This window comes from Entelurus aequoreus, linkage group LG21 (genome assembly GCF_033978785.1).
Source record: "Entelurus aequoreus isolate RoL-2023_Sb linkage group LG21, RoL_Eaeq_v1.1, whole genome shotgun sequence".
NCBI classification, from domain to species: Eukaryota; Metazoa; Chordata; class Actinopteri; order Syngnathiformes; family Syngnathidae; genus Entelurus; species Entelurus aequoreus.
In genome coordinates, this window is record NC_084751.1 from 30,967,093 (window position 1) to 30,982,059 (window position 14,967).

Sequence of the window (14,967 nt, forward strand, 5' to 3'; positions counted from 1 at the left end):
CTAAACTTTTTTCTATATGCATTGCACATTTCTAAACACCATCATTACAAAATATTTAGTTTTTGAAGAATCTAGTGTGGATATTTTGTTGTTATTGCTGCTATTTTGACTGTCTTTTGTGTACATAACAAATGATTCTTTGTTTTATCAGCACGTTTTCTATCCTTGCTTTTAAATGGACATTTTAGCAGTTATTTTTTTAACAGCGTAAAGAGAAGTACAAGTACAGTATAAATATATGTATCTGAATTTAAAAGCCATTGGCTAAATCAGAGTCACTTAATACGCTCATCATTTAGATTGGTTGATTTATTGTTAAGGTAGTCAATGAATAGTCGTTCGCTGCAGTTCTAGTAACTAGCGTAAAAAACCCTGTCAGCCGACTAGATTATCGCTGTTTCAATTCTCTGTACATCTGCTCAGTGCAGATGTCATCATCTGTACACGGACGGTATCACGATAATCTAGTTTAGCCGCTGCCAAACAACTAGCCACTCACTGCAGATTTCAATTCAACAATTAAAGATACTACCAACACAGTAAATAAGCATTGGTTTCCACTGGAGGTAGGAAAAATTATTGATTTTCCAACGCGTCATGATTAAAACGTGGACAATTCAAAAATCAATGAACAAATGTCTAGACATCGATTATTTTTGTATGTTAAATAGAGGTGGTTGTTCTAAAATGTGGCATTCATGCTAATGTTCTCTAACTAACCATAGGAGCACCATTAGCTAAAATTGTTTTAACATTATGTGTTGGCTGGGTTAGCGCAGATCTACACGAAGGAGGGTGGAGCTGAGCTAGCTTGAATGTGAAGTAATGAAACACGAAAAGAATAAATGCTTTGTACACTTAAACAGAAGGCCAACAGGAACTGTGTTAGAGCAGAGAGTAACCAGCTAAGAAGAGGAAATTAGCAAGTAGATTAAAAAGTCAGGAGAGACATATCTACACAGTACAGCAACACATCTGTCAGCCATAGTTTTTTTTTTTAATTTCATATATGTACAGGCCAAAAGTTTGGACACACCTTCTCACTTCAATGCGTTTTCTTTATTTTCATGACTATTTACATTGTAGATTGTCACTGAAGGCATCAAAACTATGACACCTGTAAAGTGAAAACCCTTTCTCGAAGCTCATTGAGAGAATGCCAAGAGTGTGCAAAACAGTAATCAGAACAAAGGGTGGCTATTTTGAAGAAACTAGAATATAAAACATGTTTTCAGTTATTTCACCTTTTTTTGTTAAGTACATAACTCCACATGTGTTCATTTATAGTTGTGATGCCTTCGGTGACAATCTACAATGTAAATAGTCATGGAAATAAAGAAAACTCATTGAATGAGAAGTTGTGTCCAAACTTTTGGCCTGTACTGTATATAAAAACAGGAAATGACGAAAAATACTGCACACGTTGGTAGCCAAAGAAGGAGCTTTGTGACCTATTATTGATAGTATTAATTAAAATGTAATATATTGTATAATATCATATATTATAAATATATTAGCAATGTACAATAAAATAATAATATACAATATAATCTTAATATAATCAAATTTTAGCCCCTTAATCGTAATTGCAATCGAATGTTGAGGTGTCCAAAGAATCCCACCTCTAGTTTCCACTGCTTGATGCTATGCTCATTTGTGTTGTAACGTTAGTGTTGTAATTAAACAAATAAAAAAACATACTAGCGATGAAAAATACTTTGAATGTTGGTCACCATTTTGTTAAGTTGAGATGTCGTTTTCCTCGACTAAGCAGGGAAAGGTGAACACAACATTTTAAATTGTAATTGTTTAATTCCAGATGCTTTCTGAACATGAATGAATATGTACATTGATTACAGCCTTATCATACCATACCACCATTAAAGGAGAGCAACGCCAACATTTAACAAAGAATAATAAAAGAAATAGAAATATTTCTTTTAATTGGGGAACTATTGAATTTTAAATCACCACCTGTGGGTCCTGAAGACTCACTACATTGAAAACATCATTGGGGTGCCCAGACTCTAGCTTCTTCTCGGCACGATGCCTACTCGACAAAGACTGGGCTGCACTTTGTTTACCAGGTAGATGCTTGACGTGAGCTGCTCATTTTCTGCCCCTCACTTAATCTGTACAATTTGGGAAATTGGTATGTCTCTGTACTGAACCAAAAATGTTGTACGGAAAAATCTAATTACGGTACAAATAGATTTATAGTACCAGTAGAGTGGTAGAGTGGAAAAGCAACTTACCTCTATATTGAAGCTATTATCATATATATCTGATGTATGACACTGAAAGACTTACAAAGTTTGCGAGTAAAAAGATATGATCAAAATAGTATCAATCTTACAGAGATTCCGAGCCATTTTGAGAGATAACGAGTTAGCCAGACACGTCATAGCGTGACATAACGGTATGACCACAGACCCCTCATCACCAACAACAATGAAAATCATGCAGACTTTGTGAGGCAAACAATAATTACTGTGATCCAGAAACTTATGTTGTTTATCCTGAATAAATTGAGGATGAGCTACAAGTTTTAGAAGCGCTGCTAAACAGATCCAGTTTAAGTAAAACACTAAGCATCATGTAGCTGTATTGTTAAGTGCTAAGAAAAAAGAAATACAAACATAATAAAACGATAGCTTACTGTACGATGTTTGCTCTTACTTTGATGACGACTGATAGGATGTCCATATCTTCCCATTTATATGAAGAATTAAACATGATGCACACGGAGGGTTACCAAGAAAGTCTCCCTGCAGACACTGTCTTCAGTTGTGTGTTTGTCTCCATCTCCGGGTATACATTGAAGTCAGGAATGCATTGAATATCACAGATGAACAATTTCTAGGTTTATGGCTAAATCCTCCTAATATCCAGATGAGAGGCATGATTTATAATCTAGAATATATTTGACGAGCCAAGACGCGATGATGCGGGAGCAGTAGGACATTGCGGCCAGCTCACTGTAAAGCAGCAGAGGACTACTTAGCTGTGTGTTATCAATCCGCCGCTAAAAAATAGTTTGTCTGAGTTGTGCTTATAATAACAACATCGCTAATATTTGGTTAATATTCAAGTCACGATTTGTATATAGAGTATTGTTGGTGGGTTTTGAATGGTTATTTAAAGGGTTTTGTGGGTGGAATAGAGAGCCCCTACTGACTTAATTTTTAGTTGACTTTTTATGTATTTATTTACGACTTAAAATGTATACAAAAAGAAAAACATATGTGTACATGTCCTATATAGGGATTGCGAATGATAGACAGCACATCTCTCTCTAATTTTTGCGTATTTCCAGTATGACTGATCTGTTACAATGGTCAGAGTACAGAAGTGTTACTACAGTGACGTCAATCTACGGAAATTACCAAAGCCGTTCGGAGCAGAATATTCAAATGGGCTGACTAAAATTGTTGCATTTTGTGATGTTTAGACGGTATTTTCACATACTTTGCGGATTGTAAATGCAATTGGATATGGTTTAATGAATACAATGAAACACAATTAAGCATATACCGGTACTGTAATGTCAACTTGTTTTTCTACTCTACTGGTACTTTAACGTTACATCCCTACGCCATTATAAATGCTATGTGTTCACCGTGTGTCTTTTTTAATATTATTTAGTCCGCTCCAGAGCACTTAGTTAGAAATAAAAATGTAACCAAACTAAACTAATAGCATGAGTACAGTTGAGGCACTGAATCATGTTGTGTTGGCATGTACCCATGATACGCATGATGCCAATGAGCCATGTGGTCCTCTCAATAGCTATTGCATGTGTTGCACTTATAAGCCTAACGTTAGGTGTGATCAACATGTTTGATTGATTTTGAACCCCAAAATATAATGTTTTGCTTCTTTGAACTGCACCTTTAAAAAGACCTCAACAACCATTTTGAGAACAATGCTTTTGTCCAGTCTTTTTTTCAAAGTCTTGTGCTATTGGTTTTTGCTTTGCTAATGACTGGAAATGCATGACTGTGTCATTGTCTGTTCCCTCCCCTGATCTTGTTTGTAGGCTGCACCAGATTTTCAAGAGACAAGGCCTCGAAATTATGTTCTTTCTGCAAGCGCTTCAGCGGTAAGCATCACAAGCACAACTAATGGGGCACACAGTGCATTTGCTTTCCGTGCAAACCAATAACCAAGCTGGTATGGGTTTATTTGTTTTGCACATGCTTAACACGTTACATTGAGGAGCATAGCATGGTTTACCTTGCACAATTCCACATGACTTTATGATCTGCAATTTTACTGTTACTAGGGGTGTATTGGTACACCATAATCACGTTTCGGTATGTAACTCAGTATTCAGATTAATTTTCGGTACAGTACGGGAAGAAAATGTGAACCGTAACAATGCTTAGCTCTTGTATAAACCGCTTTAATGGTTTTATAAAAGATAAATCATGAAAAACTGTTGGCATGTAACTATCCAATAAAAACTGAATGGGAATTTAAAAAAAAAGAGATGTAATAATTTACAACAGGGGTGTACAAACCTTTTGCAGTGTAGACCACATAAAGAAAAAATGAAGGATGCCAGGCCATTTTATTCATTTATTTTTTTACATTAAAGATGCTAAATGCATTCCAATTGAGGTTGATTATTGGATCTAAGCTATCTGAACAAAGCATCCACATTTTACCTTTGAGTTACAGGTCATCAATCACCGAATTGAAAGTTTGGTACCGAAAAAATCTGATTATGATTACTTGTACCGTTACACCCCTAACTTATAATAATAAGCATGTCGGTATTTAAATTTGGATACATGGAGCAGTAATATTCCGTAGTATCAACACTGCACAGTTCAGCTATGAAAGAATTGCTCCAGTGGCATGTCGAAAAACAATCAATTGCTTGCTGCATCTGACTTGAGTTGTACGGCAGACCAACTTAATCCTTATATGTGTAAGAATGTGTTTGTCAGACTACATTACAGTACAGTTATTGTCATGTTGATCATTTGACTACAGTAGGGCAAGTTATGTTATTCACTAAACTATTTGTCATGTCCAAAACATTTGACAGTGTAGTTGTGAAGCATAAAAAAATATTGCAATATAGTCATTGTTAAGATAATAATACATTATAAGCAAAACAATGTTTGACAAGATTAGTGTAAAACAAATGCTGCTGGAAGCCAAAAACTAATTAGATACTAATTAATAATTAGGCGCCACAATTTTCACCCCACAAGTTGAATGATTTGTTGCTGGTCCTTCTATTTATTTATTCTTTCTCAGATAAACCCTCAACCTTAGTCAGTGCCTCCAGAATTATATAGGCTTTTTTTGTGATTGTTGCGGCCAAAAATGCCTGAATTTATGGCAGCTATTTCAGAAAGTTGTGATGTTTTGAGGTTTATTTACGTATTTCAATAACATTGAATCAACTTGTGAATTTATGAATTTGTTATCAATGTTTTAAGTGTCCGTGTAACCTTAACCCAAAAAAAACGTCAACATTTTAACAACAAAATCAAATACTGTATTGTTTTACTGCGCACATTCAAAAAAGTAGACAAGAGATGGCTGTAAAAGCTTATTGTCAAATTACAGCACTGTTTAAATAATGATAGCTAATAATAGTAATAATTAATTATAAATACCGAAACACCACCACAGCCTTTTTTATTGTCTGCTGTCTGCTATGTCGTCGACACGTTTAAGACATTTTATTTTACGTTTGAAAAGTGTTTGTCCACCATTCCAACACATTTGTCCCTGCACTTTAAGAGCATTTGTGAACTGTTGAGAGCGGTTGAAAGTGGTAATTCCTGTTATGTGAAAAAAGATTAGAGATTATCATCACACCTCAACATTTCTGTCATGTGAATGCTGCCTCTCTGCTAAATCAGCTTTGCAAATAAAAAAATGTTTCTCAATTGACGTATTTAAATATATGAATACATGTTAACTAGGAAGTGTTGCTAAATGTTTACATACTACAGTTTAGCACTGCAGACAGGAACCGGAATAGGTCACAGCTATGCAGGGGGCTAACAGTTGTGCCGTTTGATCAAAAACGACTTGATATCGTTACACGTTGCTGTTCTTGCTTCATCTACACAAGTGACAAATATACGTTTTGATTAGACCAGTGATTCTCAAACTGTGGTACGAGGTCTTCATCTAGTGCTTCGCCAAAGAACCACTTAAAGTACAGTGTTTTATTTCCCCATATTCAAACACTGTGTTACTGTTTAAAGTGTGTATAATGTCACAGACGCCAAAAATATTAAATATACTTGTTAAATAAAACCTCTACCTTGTTTTTAATGAATACTTAGGCATACTAAGGTCCTGTATTTTAAAGTTTGTAATTATGGTGGTACTTGGAGAGTCAAGTTTTTTCTAAGGCGGTACTTGGTGAAAACAGTTTGAGAATTACTGGATTAGATAGTTGACATTTGGGCACCGCTTAGAGATAAATTCGATTGGCGAAAATGTCACTGATTGGCCAAAATATGTGGGAAAGTTGCCATCATTGGACAAAGTTGCGAGGTCGCGCATTAGTCATAGGGATTGGTTTAATTTGCGTGGAGACCCTGAAGAGACTGCTTACTGCCTCTTTGTGTGTGTAACTAATTATGTATTTGTTGTAATGCTATGGAATGTGGATTTTGTTTTAGTTTTTCTTTCTTTGTTTTTTTTCATAATTGAACCAGTTGCAGAGCGACTGGGAGAGTTGGGATGTGGAGACAGAGACTGCTTTATCAGAGCAGAAAAAGGTTGTAAGGCCTACAGTAGTAAACTAGCAGCAGAATTGTGTGTGATTTTTGTGACTTGTTTGTAGAAATATAAGACCTTTTTTAAAGTGTTGATCACCTAATTACACCCCTTCTGCCACTTGTAGTCTAGTTGGATGTACTAGGTCTACTTCTTGCTCGCTCGCGCTTTCATTGTATATACTATAAATACAGTAAGTATATAGATATACGATGGGGGAAATACGTATTTGATCCCCTGCTGATTTTGTACATTTTCCCCCTCAGCCTTCCCGGTAAGGTCTATTCAGGTGTACTGGAGAGGAGGCTACGCCGGATAGTCGAACCTCTGATTCAGGAGGAACAGTGTGGTTTTCGTCCTGGTCGTGGAACTGTGGACCAGCTCTATACTCTCGGCAGGGTTCTTGAGGGTGCATGGGAGTTTGCCCAACCAGTCTACATGTGCTTTGTGGACTTGGAGAAGGCATTCGACGGTGTCCCTCGGGAAGTCCTGTGGGGAGTGCTCAGAGAGTATGGGGTATCGGACTGTCTGATTGTGGCGGTCCGCTCCCTGTACGATCAGTGTCAGAGCTTGGTCCGCATTGCTTGCAGTAAGTCGGACACGTTTCCAGTGAGGGTTGGACTCCGCCAGGGCTGCCCTTTGTCACTGATTCTGTTCATAACTTTTATGGACAGAATTTCTAGGCGCAGTCAGGGCGTTGAGGGGATCTGGTTTGGTGGCTGCAGGATTAGGTCTCTGCTTTTTGCAGATGATGTGGTCCTGATGGCTTCATCTGGCCAGGATCTTCAGCTCTCACTGGATCGGTTCGCAGCCGAGTGTGAAGCGACTGGGATGAGAATCAGCACCTCCAAGTCTGAGTCCATGGTTCTCGCCCGGAAAAGGGTGGAGTGCCATTTCCGGATTGGGGAGGCGACCCTGCCCCAGGTGGAGGAATTCAAGTACCTTAGAGTCTTGTTCACGAGTGAGGGAAGAGTGGATCGTGAAATCAACAGACGGATCGGTGCGGCGTCTTCAGTAATGCAGACGCTGTATCGATCCGTTGTGGAGAAGAAGGAGCTGAGCCGGAAGGCAAAGCTCTCAATTTACAGGTCGATATACGTTCCCATCCTCACCTATGGTCATGAGCTTTGGGTTATGACCGAAAGGACAAGGTTATGGGTACAAGCGGCCGAAATGAGCTTCCTCCGCCGGGTGGTGGGGCTCTCCCTTAGAGATAGGGTGAGAAGCTCTGTCATCCAGGAGGAGCTCAAACTAAAGCCGCTGCTCCTCCACATCGAGAGGAGCCAGATGAGGTGGTTCGGGCATCTGGTCAGGATGCCTCCCGAAAGCCTCCCTAGGGAGGTGTTTAGGGCACGTCCGACTGGTAGGAGGCCACGGGGAAGACCCAGGACACGTTGGGAAGACTATGTCTCCCAGCTGGCCTGGGAACGCCTCGGGATCCCCCGGGACGAGCTGGACGAAGTGGCTGGGGAGAGGGAAGTCTGGGCTTCCCTGCTTAGGCTGCTGCCCCCTCAACCCGACCTCGGATAAGCGGAAGAAGATGTATGGATGGGATGGATGGATGCCCCTATTTTAAAGATATGAACAGTTCTGTTTGTCCGAATGTGACCCACTGTCTGCCAGTTGACATTCACTGTTGTAGGCATATTTTGGATAGGTCTGGTTTGGTGCTACTCATTGGAGGGACAAATAAGACGCCAGCCTCGTATGGCCCAAGTTGACCACTGTAATGACAATAATGACGCAGCCAGGTGTCCCTCAGACCTTAGGGGTCTTTGGGACTGTCCGACATGGACGTGGATCGTCTCATGATGGTTACCAGATGCAATGCCATCAGACCAGGAGCTTCATTGCACCCAGACACATGCAGAGAACCTTGTGCTGGTCAGCAGAAAGACTAACAATCAGGAGGCTGTCGTTTGCTCTTCCTGTCCGGTGGTTAGTAAATGGTGAAGGCCACACTTGAATGTCTTAGCAAAGTATGAGCCAGGAAACAAACATATTGGAGCCGTTAGAGATAAAGGAGATGTTGTTGCATGCTAGTGTAATGCTAACTAGGGGCTCGCCTCAGGCTAACAGCTGATCCTGGGCCTTGTCTTGATTGTTAGCCAAACTTCTTGTTGCTTCAAGACACTCTCAATTTTTTCAAAAGGACAAAGTGCAACACACCAGGCATGAGGTGTTTTAATAAATGTATTTAATCCCCCTTTACTCTTTAGGGTACAGGCAGGCAAGAACAAAGGCACAGTGGAATGGCGGTTCAGGGAACAAGAATATTCTAGCAGACAGGGAAGCACAGGTGTAGGTGTGCCTTCTCTCATGGGTTTAAACTCATTGAACAGATCTGTGTATGTTACGGGGTTTTAAAATGATACTTTAGGAAATGTATAGAAACAGCTTTCTGATTTACGTTGAGCAGATACTATTGTTCCTTTTTCTAGATCACCATATAATCTCACATGCTTGTATTTACAATGTTAAGATGATCTGTCTCTTTGTTTCTCCTTTCTAAGTTGCTGAGTGAGGAAGCGGACAAGGTAAGTTTCAAGGCTAGTCGACCCATCACTGCATTACAAAAACTGTGTCTGTTTGTGTCATACAGTATTGAGTAAAAGTGAAGAAATAAACCTTTACGATAGAGGAACGATTATATTTTCTCAAGGTACAATACCGATTAAATGAAAAACATGATGTAACTTAGAGTAATCATTGTACAGCTTGGAAAGTATTTTGGAGTTACTAACCTCTGAGAAAACTTAACACAATTGGCAACACATGCCAATGCAGAGGCCACTGTCCAAAAAGATGACTTTAGCTATTAAATGATCGAAACATACTGAAATTTCTTTGTACTTTGAACACTTAAAAACTGAGCTTTACAAAGATGGTAAACATCATACAACTGTTTTCCAAGATGGCCTCACTATGGTTAACATAAAAGTTTAAACTTTATGCTAAGCATCATATCCAGAAGTTGGCTTTGGAAACTGATGCACAACTGCTGCGAGCTTTGCAGCAGATCTTGAAGAAGCGGGAGGTCAGCCTGTCAGTGTTGAGACCATATGCCAAACACGGCATCAAGTAGGTTAGCAGGGATGTCATGCCAGAAGAAAGCCTCTTCTGAAGCGGGTCACAAGAAAGTCTGAAAACGGTTTGCTGAAGACAAGCAGTCCAAGAGCATGAATTAATGGATGCATATCTGTGGTCTGACAATTCAAGTAAAAACTGTTTGGCATTTGATGTCTAGCCTACAGTTAAGCGGGATAGCATAAGTGCTTCCGCCAATGGAGAGAAGTGGTTCATTGAGGTAAACATGGATTCCATTAGGTACAGTATGTATACTAAGACTTTCAAGTATAGCATGATTACCTAACTTCAAAAACTGGGCAGCATGGACAGCACTGCTCTCCAAAATCTAAACAATGGAATTGATTAACTGTCGCCCCACCCCAACAAAATTGACAAAATCTTCTTAACAAGAACTTCAAGTTTGAGGGATCCTGTCCGCCGTGATGAAATGTTTGTTGCTGGATACACAATGGACTCTTGAGAGAATTGGAGGGTTGTGTGCCTCGCGATTCTTTCAGTTGAGGACACTGAAGACATCTAACTATTTGGAGTCATAACGGGACATCTCCTGATTGAAGTCAGCGTTGCCCTGGTGTATTGACAAATTTGGAAAATGCTGGCAGCCGTTGAAGGTATGCCAAAAATGCCACAATGATTGGTAGGATGGGCAGAGCTGTGGGCACTCAGACTATCAATTTTGAACTAAATCGCAAACTGGATAGCATCTCGGAAAAGCTTTCCGCTCTGATCTAGGGCTGCAACAACTAATCGATTAAATCGATTAAAATCGATTATTAAAATAGTTGCCGATTAATTTAGTCATCGATTCGTTGGATCTATGCTATGAGCATGCGCAGAGGTTTTTTTGTTGTTTTTTATATATATATATATATATATATATTTTTTTTTAAAATAAACCTTTATTTATAAACTGCAACATTTACAAACAGCTGAGAAACAATCAAAATAAGTATGGTGCCAGTATGCTGTTTTTTTTTCAATAAAATACTGGATAGGATCGAAATGTAGTTTGTCTCTTTTATATGATTATTAATCGATTAATCGAAGTAATAATCGACAGATTAATCGATTATCAAATTAATCGTTAGTTGCAGCCCTACTCTGATCAATAAAGAGCCAGAACGGATAACTATAGCACACAAACAAATAAATACTTACTTACTTTTTCTATTTTTACTTTATTTTATTTTTTGTCTTGTCCAGCCACTCAGGCAAATCATATTGTTGATGTAGATGCCCATATCTGCTGTACAGATGTACTTTACAAAAGAGAAGTGTGGGATACTTCTCTTGTTGCCTTATTTGCATTTGACTTTATTAAATGGATTTATATCAATGTTTGGCACAGCTATGCCGGAGCAGGAGGGGATAGAAAGAAGAAAATAATAAAGACAGAGGGGGAAATTGCGGGGAGAAGAGTGGGATAAGACAGAGAGACAACAACAACATTAACAGAACAACATCATCAAATACGATATGTAGAAGTATGATACGAAAAGTGATAGCAAAGAAGTAGTTAGTGAAGTAAATATTAATAACACAGAAATGACAATGAACAATGTTGCACTACAAATGGAGCAATACAATAGAAATAGCACTATTGATAACGGATAATAGTAATAACCTCTAATATCAACAATACTGTGTATTACAACTGAGTACTGTTGCAGCCCATACGGACCACAGCTGAGAAACAGATATTATCCGGTGACCCTCTAAGGCAGTCGTGTCCAAGTGCGGCCCGGGGGCCATTTGTGGCCCGCAGGTCATTTTTTTAACGGCCCCACGGCACATTTTAAAAATACGATTGAAAACAATTAAGAACATGATAAGTGGTATAAAAGAGCAAACAGGTGAAATGTAACAAGAAAATGTCGCAATGTATACTCTAATAACACAAAGCTGCCATGCAGGTGGTTTCTTTCTTCAATGTCATTATGAATTATTGACCTATTCAAGGCTCCAATTACATCACATCTGAGATATTTTGGGGGAAAATGTTGCATATTTTGTGTTTGCTTTATAAAAAACTGAGCTGTTTTTTTTATAAAGAAGGGCCTAAAACGAACAAACGAAAAACATAAACAACAATAAAACGTATCATTGACGGATAGATCTGAAGTTGTTCTCAAGATTATTGTGTTAAAAGTAAACTGTACAAAAAAAAGTAGAATTTATTTTTTAACACTATAATTATTTGGATCCCCAATAATTTTAGTGTGATTGGTTTTTAAGTGTCATTGCTCAAAAAACAATAATGAATTAAAATCAATGTTGTTATGAGTTATTTACCTTTTTAAGGCTCCAATTATTATATAATCTCAAATATTCCACTTAAAAATTTTACTGTGTGAAAATATTGCATATTTTGTATTTTTTCCATAAAAAACAGGGTTTTCTTTGACAACAAGAGCATACAACTTAAATCTTTAAAACCGTTATATTGACAGATAGACCTAATGTTGATCTAGAGATTTAAAACTTGAATAATAATAAAAATAATAATACTGAATAATGACACATTTTTAATATTTTTTTGACCAAAACCCTTTGGGGTCCCCGGGATCAAGCCTGAGTGGAGGCCTAAATGTATATTTTTTATACATATATTGTATTGGTTTCTAAAATAAAAAATATCAAAATGGCCCCCGCTTGCTTTGATTTTTCAGAATGCGGCCCTCAGTGGAAAAAGTTTGGACACCCCTGTTCTAAGGGGTGCTTGTGGCCCCTGGCCCTATGGCTAAGAAACATGGCTGTAGTGGAATGCAATACACTTGCTCCTTAATGTCATCATGTACAGGTGTAAAAGGATTCTAGTAAAAACCTGCACAGGTATGAATAATTATTTGCCTGAGAGGTGAACTTACCTGTGTTACCAGATATTTAGACAATAATGGCTGTGTTGTTATTTTTATAAGAAAAATATGCACTGCTTTCGAAGTTGTACATTGACCACTCTTGGATACCCACATTTAATTTGTATTCTACTGTTTGGGGGTGTAACCGAGGTACATATTTGATAATGCACAATTGTACAACATCAGGTTACAATTCAGTTCATTTTTTTGTCCATTGAGGTGACACTTTGATTTTGTGTAAACAACTTTAGAGGGGAACTGCACTTTATTTGGAATTTTGTCCATCATCCACAATCCTTATGTGGGACAAGCACACATGTTTTTTTATGCATTCTAACGTTTATGCATTTTAAGAAGGGGGATCAATTTATAGTATATATGTTGATGGTATGGGCAGCACGGTGGACAGGGGTTAGTGCATGTGCCTCACAATACGAAGGTCCTGGGTTCGATCCCTGGGCTCGGTGTCTTTCTGTGTGGAGTTTGCATGTTCTTCCCGTGACTGCGTGGGTTTTCCTCCGGGTACTCCGGCTTCTTGCCACCTCCAAAAAACATGCACCTGCGGATAGGTTGATTGGCAACACTACATTGGCCCTAGTGTGTGAATGTGAGTGATATTAAACCCTGTGACGAGGTGGCGACTTGTCCAGGGTGTACCTCGCCTTCCGCCTGAATGCAGCTGGGGTAGGCTCCAGTAACCCCCCCCCCCCCCCTCCGCGACCCCAAAAGAAACAAGCGGTAGAAAATGGATGGATGGATGTTGGTAGTATCAATACCAAGGGTCGATACTAGATACGAGGTCGATACTAGAATGATCTGATGGATATTTACCTTTTTACAAAATAATTTTAGATAATTACAAACTACACACCCTTACTACACACAGGAGGACTTTGATGGTAAAAAATTAGCAATTTAAGTTCTAGATTTTCTTTTGTTTTCTTATTGTGCACAATTGTGCATTGTTTTTCAAAAGTAACAGGTAACTAGTTTAAAGTGTGTTGACATTGCTGAACTGCTGACAGTTCTCACACCCACATAAATACATTGAGCAATTTGCAGTTAATATATGTGAACGTATTGGCCAATCTTACTCATGTATGTTTGGAATGGGCAGCATAAAACCCTGATTGCACCCCTAATCGCAAGCCGAAGGCTGCACTGTATGTGTCTACTGAGTAGACACAACGCAATTGACCCTTCCTGTGCCTGGCTCAGCCTGTACTGTGTGGGAAGTTGGTACGTCTCAATACAAATCAAAATACCGTAATTTCCGGACTATAAGCCGCTACTTTTTCCCCTCGTTCTGGTCCCTGCGGCTTATACAAGGGTGCGGCTTATTTACGGCCTGTTCTTCTCCGACACCGACGAAGAGGATTTCGGTGGTTTTAGTACGCAGAAGGAAGACGATGACACAATGATTAAAGACTGACTTTTCATATACCGGTAGGCTGGTTATTTTGATAACGTACAGGCGAGCACTTTGTATTACTATGTATTATTTGTACTCTGCACGAATGCTGTTCGCCATGTCAAAGATGTGAAAGTTTGATTGAATGATTGAAAGATTTATTGTTAACAAGTGGGACGCTTTGCGTTCCCAAACAGTCATCTCTGTCCCGACAATCCCCTCCGTGGTAGCAGGAACCCCTATATACTACGGTAATTACACATCAAAACCCTGCGGCTTATAGTCGGGTGCGGCTTATATATGAGCAATCTGTATTTTCCCCTAAATTTGGCTGGTGCGGCTTATAGTCAGGTGCGGCTTATAGTCCGGAAATTACGGTAATCTGAATAAAAGTATGCATTTGTGATATGTGTGTTTATGTACTGTTGGAACCCTAGTATTGTACCTTAAGAAGATACAGTAAAATGGTTAACATGTACATTGCTTTTGGACATACTATATTAGTAATGTATATTATATATAAAGGATACAGTGCGCCACATTGCTTCCTTTCTTTCCATTTGCAGGCAGAACACGAGCTGCGTGTTGCACAGACGGAGTTTGACCGACAAGCTGAGGTCACCAGGCTTCTGCTTGAGGGCATCAGCAGCACACATGTGAGTGTACAAAGTTAAACATCCGACTCTGTTTTTACTCCTGTACTCATTATTTCACCTTTTTAAGGGCCCGAGCATGCATCGATAGCTTTGTGAATGTTTTTTGGGAAACCGCAATGTTTATTATTGTGTGAATGTATAAATATAAAAAAATATAAAATATATAAAATACGCTATATGTATATACCGTATTTTT

The 14,967-nt window shown here is 38.7% G+C and overlaps 1 protein-coding gene across 2 annotated transcripts in view; it reads left to right on the forward strand.

Moving 5' to 3' along the window:
- LOC133638645 (endophilin-B2-like) overlaps positions 1-14,967 on the forward strand; it is a 65,808-nt gene that overhangs the window by 39,690 nt on the left and 11,151 nt on the right. The window contains exons 6-8 of one of the 2 annotated variants that reach the window (XM_062031451.1): positions 4,040-4,102; positions 9,270-9,293; positions 14,682-14,771. In XM_062031451.1, coding sequence (XP_061887435.1) covers positions 4,040-4,102; positions 9,270-9,293; positions 14,682-14,771 — 177 coding nt within the window. The remainder of the gene's footprint in view (positions 1-4,039; positions 4,103-9,269; positions 9,294-14,681; positions 14,772-14,967) is intronic. The other variant, XM_062031452.1, reaches the window with a different exon arrangement.